General features: G+C 68.9%; 5 protein-coding genes across 5 annotated transcripts in view; 3 read left to right on the forward strand and 2 right to left on the reverse strand.

Annotated features, from left to right (window-relative positions):
- CHLNCDRAFT_136700 (hypothetical protein) overlaps positions 1-1,411 on the forward strand; it is a gene marked incomplete at both ends in the record, with an annotated part of 4,930 nt that extends 3,519 nt beyond the window's left edge. The window contains 5 exons of the mRNA XM_005845488.1: positions 104-165; positions 305-399; positions 596-687; positions 1,003-1,104; positions 1,301-1,411. Of these exons, the coding sequence (XP_005845550.1) occupies positions 104-165; positions 305-399; positions 596-687; positions 1,003-1,104; positions 1,301-1,411 (462 nt within the window). The remainder of the gene's footprint in view (positions 1-103; positions 166-304; positions 400-595; positions 688-1,002; positions 1,105-1,300) is intronic.
- Positions 1,412-1,865: 454 nt separating this feature from the next.
- CHLNCDRAFT_136701 (hypothetical protein) lies at positions 1,866-5,157 on the reverse strand (the record flags this gene model as incomplete). The annotated part of the gene is made up of 12 exons (XM_005845596.1): positions 1,866-1,956; positions 2,140-2,239; positions 2,359-2,387; positions 2,542-2,610; positions 2,793-2,865; positions 3,026-3,150; positions 3,306-3,359; positions 3,511-3,605; positions 3,795-3,910; positions 4,078-4,202; positions 4,467-4,609; positions 4,840-5,157. The coding sequence occupies 12 exons, from the start codon at positions 5,155-5,157 to the stop codon at positions 1,866-1,868; spliced, it is 1,338 nt and encodes a 445-aa protein (XP_005845658.1).
- A 255-nt stretch (positions 5,158-5,412) lies between these two features.
- CHLNCDRAFT_58526 (expressed protein) lies at positions 5,413-6,442 on the forward strand (the record flags this gene model as incomplete). The annotated part of the gene is made up of 2 exons (XM_005845489.1): positions 5,413-5,510; positions 5,761-6,442. A coding segment is annotated over exon 2 (636 nt), but the record flags the coding sequence as incomplete, so codon positions are not given.
- A 137-nt stretch (positions 6,443-6,579) lies between these two features.
- On the forward strand, positions 6,580-9,861 carry CHLNCDRAFT_36420 (hypothetical protein; the record flags this gene model as incomplete). The annotated part of the gene is made up of 11 exons (XM_005845490.1): positions 6,580-6,805; positions 7,003-7,099; positions 7,322-7,444; positions 7,646-7,720; positions 7,926-7,997; positions 8,206-8,290; positions 8,484-8,639; positions 8,819-8,950; positions 9,157-9,238; positions 9,464-9,583; positions 9,764-9,861. 11 exons carry the CDS (start codon positions 6,580-6,582, stop codon positions 9,859-9,861), a joined length of 1,266 nt encoding a protein of 421 aa, XP_005845552.1.
- A 446-nt stretch (positions 9,862-10,307) lies between these two features.
- Positions 10,308-12,155, reverse strand: CHLNCDRAFT_136703 (hypothetical protein; the record flags this gene model as incomplete). The annotated part of the gene is made up of 6 exons (XM_005845597.1): positions 10,308-10,480; positions 10,635-10,785; positions 10,925-10,955; positions 11,215-11,297; positions 11,526-11,846; positions 12,057-12,155. 6 exons carry the CDS (start codon positions 12,153-12,155, stop codon positions 10,308-10,310), a joined length of 858 nt encoding a protein of 285 aa, XP_005845659.1.
- Between the last annotated feature and the right edge of the window lie 989 nt (positions 12,156-13,144).

Genomic DNA, 13,144 nt, shown 5'->3' on the forward strand with positions numbered 1-13,144 from the left:
GTTCATCGCCCCGCCCCCCAAGGAGTACGACCCCACCCGTCCCCCCCGCCCTCCCCACCCGCCCTTCCCTCCCCCAAGCCCGCCACCGCCGCCCAGCCCCAAGCCGCCGCCCAAGCCGCCGCCCAAGCCGCCCAAGCCGCCTGCCCCACCGGGGCCGCCGCCCTCGTGAGTACGCCAGCACCACCCCGCCAGCTCTTGTGGGTCCCGCCTTCCTCCTTCTGCCTGCCTGACTGGCTTGACCCCCACCCCGCCTGCAAGGCCCCTGGATGATCCGGCCGCCTGCCTCCTCATTGCCGCACTGCAGGCCGCCCGCCCCTCCCGCGCCGCCGCCTCCCCCGGGCATCAGCACCGGCCGCCCCTTCCCCTTTGGCTCCGAATGGAGCTGGGAGACAAGCACAGGTGCGCAGCCTGCCTGCTGGCCTGCCTGCCTGCCCCGCATTGCCCTGCCCTGCGCCGCGCCACATCAGCGCACCTTCCGCACTGCACCATAGGTGTATCACTGCACTGCACCTGCTGCGCCGGGCTTGTTGTGGCCTGATCACATCCCCCACCGACCTGTCCGCCCCGGCGCCGCGCTGCCGCCCCCGCACCGCAGGCTTCCTGTTCTGGGCTATTGTGGGCCTGCTGACCGTCACCTTCCTCATCCTCACCGTCGTCTTCCACAAGCGCATCTTCAGTCCCATCCCGGTGAGCATGCACAGCAACAATTGCCGGAGCCGCACCCTGTGGGATCAAGAGCAAGCCTGGCGCCCCAGCAGCCCATTCTTCAAAATTGTTCTCAAAATACCGCTCGGCAGCTGTCATGCGCGGTCCCCGCCCCGCAAGCCTGCGACTGCTGCCGCTGCTGGCGCTGGCTCACGTTGCGGCATGCCCGTGCAATGCCTTGGCCGCCGCTTGTGTGTGTGGGTGTGATGTGTGGGTGGGTGGGTGGTGTTGGGTGGTGTTCCCTTTGGTCCTCACGCATGTGCCTGTGTGTGTGTGTGCCTGTGTGTGTCTCTGCAGTGGGACTACACCCGCATGAAGTACACCGAGCCGCAGCCCGGCTCCGGCCTCAGCAAGCTGCACGCCCCAGGGGCGGTCCTGCCCGGGGACCTAGAGCGCCAGGTGAGGCAGCTGCCACTTTCCGCGGCAGCTTCCTGCTCTTGCCTGCGCCTCCGGCCAGCCGGCCAGCGCTCGCAGACAGCCGGCCAGCCAGCCAGCTCTGCTTGCATGTGTGGGTGGAGACCAGCTGCGCCTGCGGCTGCGCCACCTGCAAGCCCCGCTGAAGCGCGCATGCTGCTGGCTCCTGGCCTGTGTGCAGGAGAAGGAGGAGGTGGTGGAGACGCCCACCATGCTTCACATCATGGGACAAAACAACCTGCTGCAGCGCACGGGCTTCAGGGGCGGCGACGCCGAGCAGCTGGAGGACTGAGGCGCCTGCGGCCGCCACAGCGTGGCGTTGCTGCTGCCCCAGCTTGGCCTCACGAGCTGCTGCACAAGTGTTGCCTGCATCATGGCTCCCCGCTCCCGACAGAATCGTTCTTTTGGCTGTTCCTTCCCTGACATTAAGTGCCCGGCGGCCGCGCTTCGGCGGCGCCGCGCTCGGCCGCTGCCAGACTGCTGTTTGCTTTGCCATTGTTTTTCCCCCTGCTGCTCCTTTTCTACTGCTATCCGTGTGTGCCTGCCAGACTATGCCCCCTTTTCTCCTTTATCCCGTACGCTGCTCTCGGCCGCTGCGCATCGCAGCGGACCGTCCTGCCATGCTGAGAAAGTGTGTGTAAGGCAAACGAATCATCACATCACATTGAATGTCAGTGCTCATTGCAGCAGGCAGATTGCAGCAGGCAGACGGGAGAGTTCAAGGACCAGCGGCGTACCACCGCGCGCTACCGCTGCCCGCTGCCGCCGCGGAAGGAAGGCGCGCCGCCATGCCGCAGCGACCCCGTCCAGCTCAGCTTCTGCGTGATGCCCTCGTACCTGCAGGCAGGACGGTGGTACGACACAGCCAGAGGTGAGTGCTTGTGCCAGCACACGTGTGATGGGAGCACACAGAGCCCCAGCAGGCCAGCGAGGGCGATGAATCGAGAGCATCGCTTTCAGGCACACACAGGATACTATGCAGCTTCCAGGCAGCTTCCCTTCCATCCCCCCCCGACCCACCAGTCCTCGTCCAGCGGGTGCATGTTGATCATGGGCAGCGCGTGGCGGCTGGTGCGGCAGAGGATGGAGGAGTCGCGCAGCATGCGCATCGTGTGCCGCCCTGCAGGCAGCGGCGCACAGGCGGGCAGTGGGCAGCGCGCCAGCCTGCGGCAGCACCGGCATGGCATGCATGCTCTGCCCTGAGCTGCCCTGTTCTCCCCTGCTGCCCGACGCATCCACCCGCCCCAACCGCACCATCAAACGACGCCCTGCAGGGGTGGGGAACGCAGGCAAGCATGGAAGCAAGTTAAAGCTTGCTGACAGAGCAGCGCTGGGCGGTGGCGGCCGGAGCATGGCGACAGGTTGGCGGCACTGGAAGGCGTGCCGCCGCCAGCGTGGCAGCAGCACCTCACTGCGCCGCACCTGGCATGTGACCGAGAGGACTGGGGCAGGTGCACCTCGATCACTGAATGCTCTGGCACCACCACCGGCCTGCGGCGTGGCAGCAGCAAGGCAGGCAGCAGGGCGGGAAGGTGGGGTGGCGAGCTCAGGTGCCGACGTTGCTCCATGCATCAGCTGAAAGCCAGCCTGTTGTGTGCAACTGCCACCACCTAAGCCATTGCCGGCACTGCAAGTGTGCCAGGGCCTCTGCAGGTGAGCTCAGCCTGCCGCACCTGAAGGACAGGCTGTGGGGAGCCACGGGCGTGATGAGGGTGCAGGGCACGCTGGGCGCCACCATGGGGCCACCTGCACACACATGCATGCAGAGGCGCAGCACGGTCCGTCAGCGGTGTGTGCAGTGCGGCGTGCGTTCATTCCGTGAGCTGGGGGAGGGGTTGCCGGCCTGCCTGCCACCACACTGCCACCTCCCTGCGGCCCTGCCAGCCCACACCGCCAGCCCACCCACCCGCCGACATGCTGTAGGCTGTGGAGCCGCTGGGGGTGGCGATGATGAGGCCGTCTGCCTGCGCCGTGGTGATGTGGCTGCCGTCCACAAAGCACTCCAGCTGGACCATGGCCGGCGAGGCGCCCCTGCGGCCAGGCAGGGGCACGGGAGGGAGGCGGGCAGGGGGTGAGCAGCAGTGGTGTCGCTCCCGCTGTGCCGTTGCGTGCTCAACCTGCCGAGGCTGCCTGCCTCTCCCTCTCCCTCTCCCTCTCCCTCCCTGTTCCACTGCCCTCTGTCTCACCGATCTATGAGGCACTCATTGAGCACATGGTGCACACGCTGCAGCTGGCCGCCCCTGCACACACACACAACCACACCACCAGGCCCGTCAACACACAGGCTCAGCCATTACAGGCGAAGAGCGGCAACAGCCGGAGCCGGCGGCAGCAGCGGAGCAGCAGGTGTGTCGCGCCGCCCAGCGCCAAAAACAGGCACGCAGTGCTCACCAGTGCACCTCGCACTGCTTGCGGCTGCGCAGCGTGCAGAACACGGGCTCCCCCTGCCACGGCGGCCATAGCAGCCGCGACAGCACGGTGCGAGACTGCAGGCGGTGGCGGGGAGGCAAGCAGGCACAGGACGAGGCAGCAGGCAGCAGGCAGTAAGCCACCGAGCGCTCGTGCCACCTGGCTGGCCGCTGCCATGCACTGTGCAGCACAGAGGCCCGCACAACGTGCGCCAGCCGCTGCTGAAACAGCACATTGTAGCCCAGCTGCACAGGCTGCCCACCTACCATGCTGGCATTGAATGGTGTGAGGAAGCCCAGGGTGCCCATCGCAAAGGAGATGACCGGTGGCAGCGGCGCGTCCTCAACAAACAGAGACGCCAGGTGGAGCACAGTACCGTCGCCTGCGCGGCGTTGCAGGCAGGCGGCAGCAGGCGGGCAGGGCAGGCTGGGAGGGCATCTGGCGGCGGCTGGCGCCAGGGGCGGAATGCAGAGGCCGCCCGCCACCCCGGACGCTCCTGGCGAAGCCGCGGCCCCATGCCAGAGTGCCTGCCGCCGCCATGAGCCACACCTCCCAGGGTGATGCACAGATCTATCTGCGGGTTGTGGCGGGAGGGCTGGAAGGCCTCGAATTCAGAGAACTCAGCCTGCGCCACGGGCCGCTCCACAAGCACCTGCAGGCCGTGACCCTTCAGCCTGCGGCAGGCACGTGGGCGGGTGGGCGGCCGTTAGGTGACGGGTCAGACCAGAGAGGGTGGGTTAGGATGGAGGCGGCAGGCAGAGGGTGCCGTGGGTCGGGTGGGTGCAGCGGCGGAGCGGGGCAGGACGGGACGCGCAGGCAGAGCGGGTGGCCGCAAGCGCTGGGCAAGTCGACGACCGGCGCAGCCGCTTGCGCGCCGCCACGCACACACCGGAAGCCTCCTGCCCCACCCCAGCCACCCCAGCCGCCCCAGGCCGCACCACGACCCGATTTCCTTGAGTTTCTGGCTGGCTGCCGCGTCCCCGGGCTTCTTGACCAGCAGCACGCAGTTGGGGTGCCCCTCCTCCCACAGCAGATTGCACCGCCGCCGCAGCTTCAGGCTGCTCAGGCTGTCGGACCATGACTGCAAGGTGGGTCAGGGAAGCGGCGCAGTGGAGGAAGGGCAGGGGAGGCAGGGCAGAGGTGCGTCGGGCATGCATGAGAGCGGGGCCATGAGGTGCGGCTGGCGGCTCCGCGACTGAGGCTGTCGCCAGCATGCCGCCTGCGCGCACAGCACGCCCACCGCCGCCACCAGCAGCTGTCGGCGCGGGCAGGGTCTCATGCATCGATCCAGCCGGGCCTGCTGGCCCTCACCACTTTGGCCCCCTGCACCACGCCGCTCTCCAGGCTGGCGGGCGGCGGAGCGCCGTTGGTCGAGTAGGCCGGCTTGAACTTGGTTGTGTAGTTTAGTTTGGACGGCCCACGCTGCCCCTGCTGTCGCCACTGACGCTGCTGGGCTGGCGGCGGCGGCGCTGGTGGCGGTTCCTGCGAGTCGGGTGGCTGCTCCTCGCCGCTGCCTCGTGGCTCGCCGCCGCCGGCGGTGCCGCCGCCGCCCGGGGCGGCGGCCACCGGCAGGCTTACCGCCAGCCGGCCGCGCGCTCTGAGCGAGCTAATCAGGCGTCGTGGGATCATCAGCCGGGGCTGTGCAGGTCTCAGGCTACAGGCGGGGCGGGTCATGTAAAGTTCAACGATCGCTGCGCATAGCGCTGGCAAAAGGTGGAACTGAACGCAGAGGCCAGCATGCAACAGTCCTCAGCTGGGTAGCTCACCCGAACAGGATGGCCACCGCCCGCGAGCGCGCGCAGCATGGGGCTCGACCTTCCCATCCAGGGGGACCTCTGAAACGCCCTATTGCGTGCCTTGCCTGTGCAAAACATTCCCGGTGCTGCAGGCCGCTCCCCAGCGCCCGTCTCGCCTTGGTTTCGCGTATTGAGCACCGGCGGCGGGGCATTGCATCGCGTGTATATCGCTTTTCAGCGTTACAGGTGGGCCTGGGTAGTGTCTAAGCGCAAATTGGTGCCCTCCTCGGGGCCTCCTGCACTCCTGCATGCTGCTGCCAAGTTCGTGGCGGTGCTATGGCAGAGCGGGGCGGGGTGTGGGGCGCACCCTGGAGCTTTCTGTCCTTGACTGGGAGCCAGGGGGCCGCCGCCAGCTCCTTCCACCACCGCCACCGCCCTGACCACCGCCACCGCCCTGACACCGCCGCCGCCGCCACTGCTTTCACACATCCTGCAGACTGCGGCAGCCCGGCAGGCAGCGGGAGGCGTACCGTCAGCCAGCATGGCCATCCCGCTGCAGCCCGCAGTGGAGCACAAGGCGGTGCGGAAGCAGATCAAGGCGCTGAGGAAAGTGGCGTCCACGGGGCAGCTGGATGCGCAAGGCGCCGCGGAGCTGAAGCAGCTCAAGAAGCGCGCCAAGGCGCTCAAGGCAGCAGCCAGCGGCGCCACCGTCGACGGCGGCAGCGGCAGCGACGGCGGCGAGGCTACGGCGGAGCAGGCGGCTGCGCCGCTGCCCGCGGGCAAGGCGGGCAAGGCGGGCAAGAAGAAGCGGAAGCAGGTCGCGGGCGAGGGCGAGGCGGGCGAGGCGGCGGCCACGCCGGCCAAGCCGTCTGAGCAGCCGCAGCAGCCGGCCGCAGCGCAGCAGCAGCAGCCCTCCAAGAAGAAGCAGAAGAAGGCAGCGGCTGGTGGTGCTGCTGCTGGCGCCAGCACTGGTGCCGGGGCGCCGCCTGCAGGCGTTATGGCCGAGGTGGGGGACCGCAAGCTGGCAGCCAGCCGCCCCGCGCTGGTCAAGGCTCTGTACAGCGAGGCGGCTGACGTGGCGGCCATGTCAGACGCTGACGTGGCGGCGTGGCGCAAGGAGCGCCAGACCGCGGTGGAGGGAGCCCCGCTGCGCCCCATCACCAAGTTTTCGCAGTCGGGTGCGGCGCTTTGCTGCACTGGGCGCGTGCCAAGCCCCGCCCCACATGCTGCCGGCCTGCCGCCTGCCGTGCCACCTGCGCGGCAGCCCTCGCCGGCCGCCGCCGCGGCGCCGCCCCCGCGCTTTCCTCCCTCGCCCATGCCCACCCCCGTGCCTCCCTGCTCCACAGGCCTGTCTGCCGCCGAGCTGCACGCCACCCGCAGCTTCCAGCACCCCTCCCCCATCCAGGCACAGTGCCTGCCGCTGGCGCTCAGCGGCCGTGACTTGGTCGGCATCGCGGCCACAGGGTCTGGCAAGACGCTGGCCTTTGGGCTGCCCGCGCTGCGCCACATCCGCGCGCAGAGCGAGGCGGGCGTCGCCACGGGTGGGTGCGCCGCGGGCGCGGGCGTCGGCTCTGTACCGGGCGCGGGCTGGCGAGGCTGCTGCGGGCCTGTTGGATGGGTGGAGTGCTGCCCGTTGATTGTCCCAACTGTCGCGACAGAGTAGGTGCCGCCACGGCTGGCTGGCCTGGGCGCCGTCGGGCCCACCTCGCCGCTGCGCCACCCACCCACCCACCCGCAGGCAAGAAGCCTGTGGCACTGGTGATTGCCCCCACCCGGGAGCTGGCCCTACAGATCTGCGCGGTGCTGGAGGAGGCGGGCAGCCAGTGCGGCATCAGGTGTGGGGGGCCGCCCCGGCCTGCCCCGGCGGCGTGGCATGGGCCGATACGCCGCGCGCGGGGCTGCTGCCGACCGTCCGTTGGCCGCCGTGGCAGGCTGGGCCGCCCGGGCGCCGCCTGGGCTGCCAGCCCCTGTGCTGCCGGCTGCGCCGGTGCCCGCACGCGTCCCCACGCCCCTCCCTCCCCTGCCTGCCCCTGCCCTCCTGCTTGCCCTGCCTGCAGCACGGTGTGCGTGTATGGCGGCGTTCCCAAGCGGGAGCAGGTGGCTGCGCTGCGCAAGGGCGCCGCCATCGTGGTGGCCACGCCGGGGCGCCTGGAGGACCTGCTGGAGGATGGGGCCTGCAGGTGGGGGCGTGGCGCGGGGCGCGCGCAGCGCGTGTGTGTGGTTGGTGGTGGCGGCGGCGGCGTGGTGGTGGTGGGGTGACGGGTGTTGTTGGCGGCGAGTGGTGTGTGGGAGTGGCCTCAAATGCCCCCCCCCATCCAGCTTCCCACCCCCCTGTTCTTTCTTCATTTTCCTCGCGCTTTCTTCCCTCCCCCTGCTGCCAGGCTGGACGAGGTGTCCTACCTGGTGCTGGACGAGGCAGACCGCATGCTGGACCTGGGCTTTGAGCCGCACATACGGTGGGTCAGGTGGCGCGGGTGTGGTGGGTTGGTGTGGTGTAAGGAGGTGTGGTGTAGCTTGGTGGTGGTGGTGGTGGTGGTGGTGGTGGTGGTGCTTGGGTGTGGTGATGGGGCGGCTCACGCAGCAGGCTTTGGAGATGGGCAGCCTGCTGCTGCTCGGCTGACCGGCGCTCCCAGCCGCGCTACGCTCCCTGGTGTGCCGCAGCGCCATTGCCGGCAAGACGCGCGCCGACCGCCAGACACTCATGTTCTCGGCCACCTGGCCGCCCGCCATCCGGTGAGCTGGCCGCGCCTCTGCGCTGCGCTGCGCTGCGCTGTGCTGCGCTGAGGGAGGCATGCTGCGCTGGAGGAGGCGCCGACAGGCCGGCACTGGAACTGGAGCGCCACTCACGGACACATCCATTGTCCTGTCCCCCTGTCACGAGCCACCCAGCCTCCCTCCTCGCTGCTGTCCCACCCCTGCCCGCCCCTGTTCCCTCCTGCAGCAAGCTGGCCTCTGAGTTCCTCTGCCACCCCGTGAGGGTCACCATCGGCTCCCAGGACCTGGCCGCCTCCCACTCAGTCACCCAGGTGCGCGCTTGAGCTTGCTGACACTGGCCGGTGCGCAGCGTTGGCGTGCGTGGGCTGGTGCAGTGCCGCTGGGGTGGAGGGGACCGCTCCTGCTGCTGGCGCTGCCCCGCCACGGGTGGCAGTTGCGGCGTGCCCGCCTGCTGCGCTCCCTGAATCAATTCTTTCTTCACCTTCCCGCCGGGCCTGAGTGCAGGTGATTGAGGTGATTGAGGACCGGGCGCGGGACGGGCGGCTGCACGAGCTGCTGCAGCGGTACCACGCGTCCCGCTCCAATCGCGTCATCATCTTCGTGCTGTACAAGAAGGAGGCGGTACGGGTGGAGCAGCTGCTGCAGCGCAAGGGCTGGAAGGTGCGCGGGCGGTGGCATGTGCTGGCTGGGGCCCTGGGCGCAGCGTCACCCGAGGCGCCGCTCGCCTGCTGGCTGGCCCCTGTCGCAGCCAGGAGGCAGCGGCAGCAGCAATCGCCAGCCGCCCATGACACAGGTGCCGCCTTGCCTTGACCCCCAATTGCCCCCCATATGCCAAGCAGGCGGCCGCGATCCACGGCGACATCTCCCAGGTGCAGCGCAGCTCGGCGGTGGAGCAGTTCAAGAGCGGCGCAGTGCCGCTGCTGGTGGCCACAGACGTGGCAGCGCGCGGGCTGGACATACCCGACGTCGAGGTGCGCGCGGCGGGTGTGTGTGTGTACGCGGAGGGTGGTGGTGCATGCCTGCACGGGGTGCTGGCCTGTCAGGCCTGACGTTTCTGCACTGCATGTGCCTGTGCCTGCCCACCTCCCTGCCTTCACCCCTCTCCTCCTCATCTCCTCGCTCGCCTGCTCCCTCACCCTGCTGCCTGCCTCTCCTGCCCCGCGTGTCCCACCCACAGGCAGTACTCAACTACTCCTTCCCACTCACAACAGAGGACTACGTGCACCGCATCGGGCGCACGGGGCGCGCCGGCAAGACGGGTGCGCCCGCCGCTCGCGCATCGACAGCCAGGGCGCACACGCGAGGCAGCGCCGCGTGCGGCGGCCTGCACCGGGCGCCCGCCCGCGGCATGGCGGCAGCCCGTGCTGCGCTTTTGCGGCCCCGCCGCCGAGCACCCTCCTCCCGCCCATCCCCTGCTCCCCTGCCACCCCTCGTCCCATACCCCCACTCTTCTCCCCATGCTGTGTCCTTCCATCCCCCTGCAGGCAAGGCCCACACTTTCTTTGTGGGCAACAACGACAAGCCGCGGGCGGGCGAGCTCATCAATGTGCTGCGGGAGGCCAAGCAGACGGTACCAGAGGAACTCCTGAAGTTTGGCACTACGGGTGAGCGAGCGGCGGCTGCCTGGCCGCTCGGGGGCAGGCTGCGCCCGGCAGCACACAGCAGCGCGCAGAGCTGAGCGGCTGGGGCGCAAGTGGCCTCCGCACTGCCACGCCTGGGTGTTCCGCTGCCTTCGTGCCTGCCGCCGCCGACCCGCCGCCGCCCTTCCGTTTGCGCCCCTGCAGTCAAGAAGAAGGAGAGCAAGCTGTACGGCGCGCACTTCAAGGATGTGGACCACTCGCAGAAAGCCACAAAGATCAGCTTCGACAGCGACGACGAGTGATGGAGGCGGTGGGCGAGCCGCCCTCGGCGGCAGGTGATGGCAGGCAGGAGGCGGCTGGGCCCTGCAGCCTGCAAGGCCTGCAAACTGCTCTCTTCGACGGCTGGGATTCCCAAATGTTGTCTTCAAGGTTGTAATTGATCCCGCAGGCGCGCCGCTGCCTGCCCTAGGCATTGCGCAGCCCATCCTCGCCTCCCTGGCAGCAGTGTGCAGTGGGGCCCAGGAAATCCCAGCTGGCACGGCTAGTTTCCAGTTGCGTGTGTGTTGTACATTACGGCTGCAGTGCTTCAACATTCAAGCATTGCAGGTTGCCAGCGCTCGATAAACAGGCACAGCTTCAGATCAGGGACGTGGTGCAGAATGTCCCAGCGCCAAGGCTGGCTGCACACCCTGCCCCCTCGGGCGGAGGCCCAGCCCTGGCCCAAGCCTGTGGCCCCAGCCCGCTTCGCTCACTTGCGCAGCACCACCAGCCGCCCAAACTCCTTGCTGTCGGTCGCCAGGCACTCAGCGGCGGCGAAGCCGGCGGCGGCCGCCAGCCCGCGATAGTCTGACAGCTGCTCAGGCCAGTCGTGGTTGGTGACGTGCTCCACGATGGGCACAGCCTCCTCCTCGTCGATGATGCCTGCAGGCAGCGGGAAGGGCAGGCACGGCAGCAGGCAGGCAGGTGGGTGAGCGGATCGAACGCCCGACACCTGGGGGACAGGAGTGGCGGACGGGGCAGCAGCTGAGCGGGAGTGGCAGGTGAGGCAGCGCGGCGGCGGCCGCCAGACGCTCACCCCTGGCCACCGCCTCTGCGATGTTGTCGCGGTACCGCTCCATGAACCGCTCCCGGCTCTCCCCCTCCCGCCGGAAGATGTCGACCACCACAAACAGCCCGCCTGCAGGTGAGCAGCGCAGGCAGGAGCAGGAGGATGTCTGTATCTGTGGCTGTGTCAGTGTGCGTGGTGTGGGGTGGGCAAGGGTACGGGTGTGGTTGGCAAACCCTTCTGCGGGCTGCGGTCGCCACCCTTCTGTGGCAGTCCCCTCAGGCCCGCCGCCGCTTGCCTGGCTTGAGGCAGCGCGCCACCTGGGCGACAAACTCTGCCTTGCCCTCCAGGCTGCGGGGGGGAGGCAAGCAGAGGGAGGCAAGCAGGGCGAGGGCAGCACGTCGTGAGGAAGCAAGCAGGAGCCATCGACAGCTGTCTGCCCACAGAACCCGCAGCGGCCTTGTGCCAGCTGCCAGTTGCCCCGAGCTGGCAGGCAGCGCCCCGTACCGCCTGCCGCACTGCCTGTCGTACCGCCCGCCTGCCGGCCTGCTGCTGGCTGCCGCCCACCCAGGCTTCCCGCTTCCCGCTGGCTGCTGCTACCGCCCCACACCTGAGGTGGTGCACCGCAAAGGAGGCAAAGGCCAGGTGGAAGCGCTGGTCGGGGCAGGACCCCACATACTCCTTCATGTCTTGCTGCACGGGGGCAGGGCAGGGCAGGGGGAGGCCGGGAGCAGAGCGGGCAGTGTGTGCGTGCGCGTGTGTGTGTGTGTGTGTGTGTGGTGGGTGGGTGCCGGCCGGCAGACGGCGAGGCGGGCGGGCGGGCGTGCGTGTGGCAGGCAGCGATCCTCGCTGGCTTGCGCGGCGCGGCGCGGCGCAGGACCCCACCCGCGGCCTGGCTCGGCGCGGGGCGCTGCCTCGCACCTCAACCAGCTCCACAGAGCAGTGGGGTTGGAGGACGGGCGCCAGGTACGCGGCTGCCGCCTGGAGCGCCGCCGCCGACATGTCCACGCCTGTGTAGCTGCCCAGGGGCAGGGCGCCCCCGGGCACGCCCGCGCCGCACTCCCGCAGGCAGCCCGCGATCTGCATCGCGTCGCCGCAGCCGAGGTCGAGCATGGCCAGCGGGGCGGCGGCGCCGGCGGCGGTGGAGGCTGCCTCGCGCAGCAGCAGCTGCCGCAGGGCGGCGTAGAGGGCTCGATGCTCCAGAAAGTCGACCTCCAGGAGCTTGTGGTAGGTGGACCAGGACTGCAATCCCAGGAATCACACAAGGGAGAGGCGGGTCAAACCCAGGAATCACGCAAGGGAGAGGCAGGGGGCCGAGCTGGCAGGCGGTCACGATGGCATGGCAGGCACGCTGGAGGCTGGCTGAAACAGGCAGCAGGCCGGCTGGCTGGGCGAACGAAGCCTGGCCGGCTGCTGAGGTCTTGCGGGGGATGCCATGCGGCACCCTCACACCTGCTTGAACAGCGCCACCGACGTCTGGCACTGCGAGTCGAGCAGCCGGCGGCCCGACGGCGAGCGCAGGTACGCAGCGGCGGGGGCGGAGACCGTCATGGCGCAGTGCTGCCGCTTCCCGGCGCTGCGCAATTGGTCGGGAGCGGGTCGAGGAGGTCGCGGAGCAGCCGTGAAGCGCACAAGAGAGGGTGTATGCGGGCACGGGTGGTCGGAGTCAGTGGCGGTGCTGTTGGAGCACTGAAAACAGGGACGAGCAGCGATGGAAACAAACCATGCGCATTGTCCTGGGCCGCGATCCCCTCCCCCTAAAGACAACTGGCAGCGGCATCCAGCTGGCAGCGCCCAGAACCTGGCGCCGCACCTGCCAAGCTTTGGCAGCTCTAGCGGAGCCTTGTGCTGCTGGCAAATTAAACTGACATACATCATGAGCGAGGGGCTTTTTGGCCCACCAGACGGCAGTGGACGGCCGCCTAGCGGCCAAGGCCTTGGCGGCTATTCGCCCCTGCATCAGAGACCTCCTCCTGTATGCCTTACATGACATACCTCCTGAGCATCACTGCTGCCATGATGCTCTGAAGGGTTCCCCTGCTCCCTGCCACCTGTCCTCGAAATGTGCATGTTGGTAGCAGGCTCTCGACGCAAGCCGCTGCACCGCGGCCGCCATCCTCTGCACAGCCAGGCCCTCGCCCAGCGACCAACCCCCGATTTCCAAACGATCATGTCATCCCGACGCCCTCAGGCCACGAAGGAGCCAGGAATGAGCGAAGTACTGCTGCAGCTTCTCGACAACTAGAGCGGGCCCGCCATCCTTGCACGCATAAAAGCAGCGAGCACCGAGCCTGTTCCATTATTCTTATTTGCGACCTGCAATCCCTTCACAAGCTTTCTGGTTCCCTCTCCTGTCCTCCTCCCGCCTATCTGGTACCCTTCGCCCCAATGTGCGGCCCACTCTCCTCGCCAATTCCTGCTGTCCACTGGCCCAAAGAGCTTGCTGCAAGGCAGCCGCCACCTTCTTGCTGCCGCCAGCCGAGCCGCCCCTGGCGCGCCTCGCCGNCTCTCCACCGACGCTGCCGCCCTCCCTGGTGGCT

This window comes from Chlorella variabilis (genome assembly GCF_000147415.1).
Source record: "Chlorella variabilis unplaced genomic scaffold CHLNCscaffold_17, whole genome shotgun sequence".
NCBI lineage: Eukaryota > Viridiplantae > Chlorophyta > Trebouxiophyceae > Chlorellales > Chlorellaceae > Chlorella > Chlorella variabilis.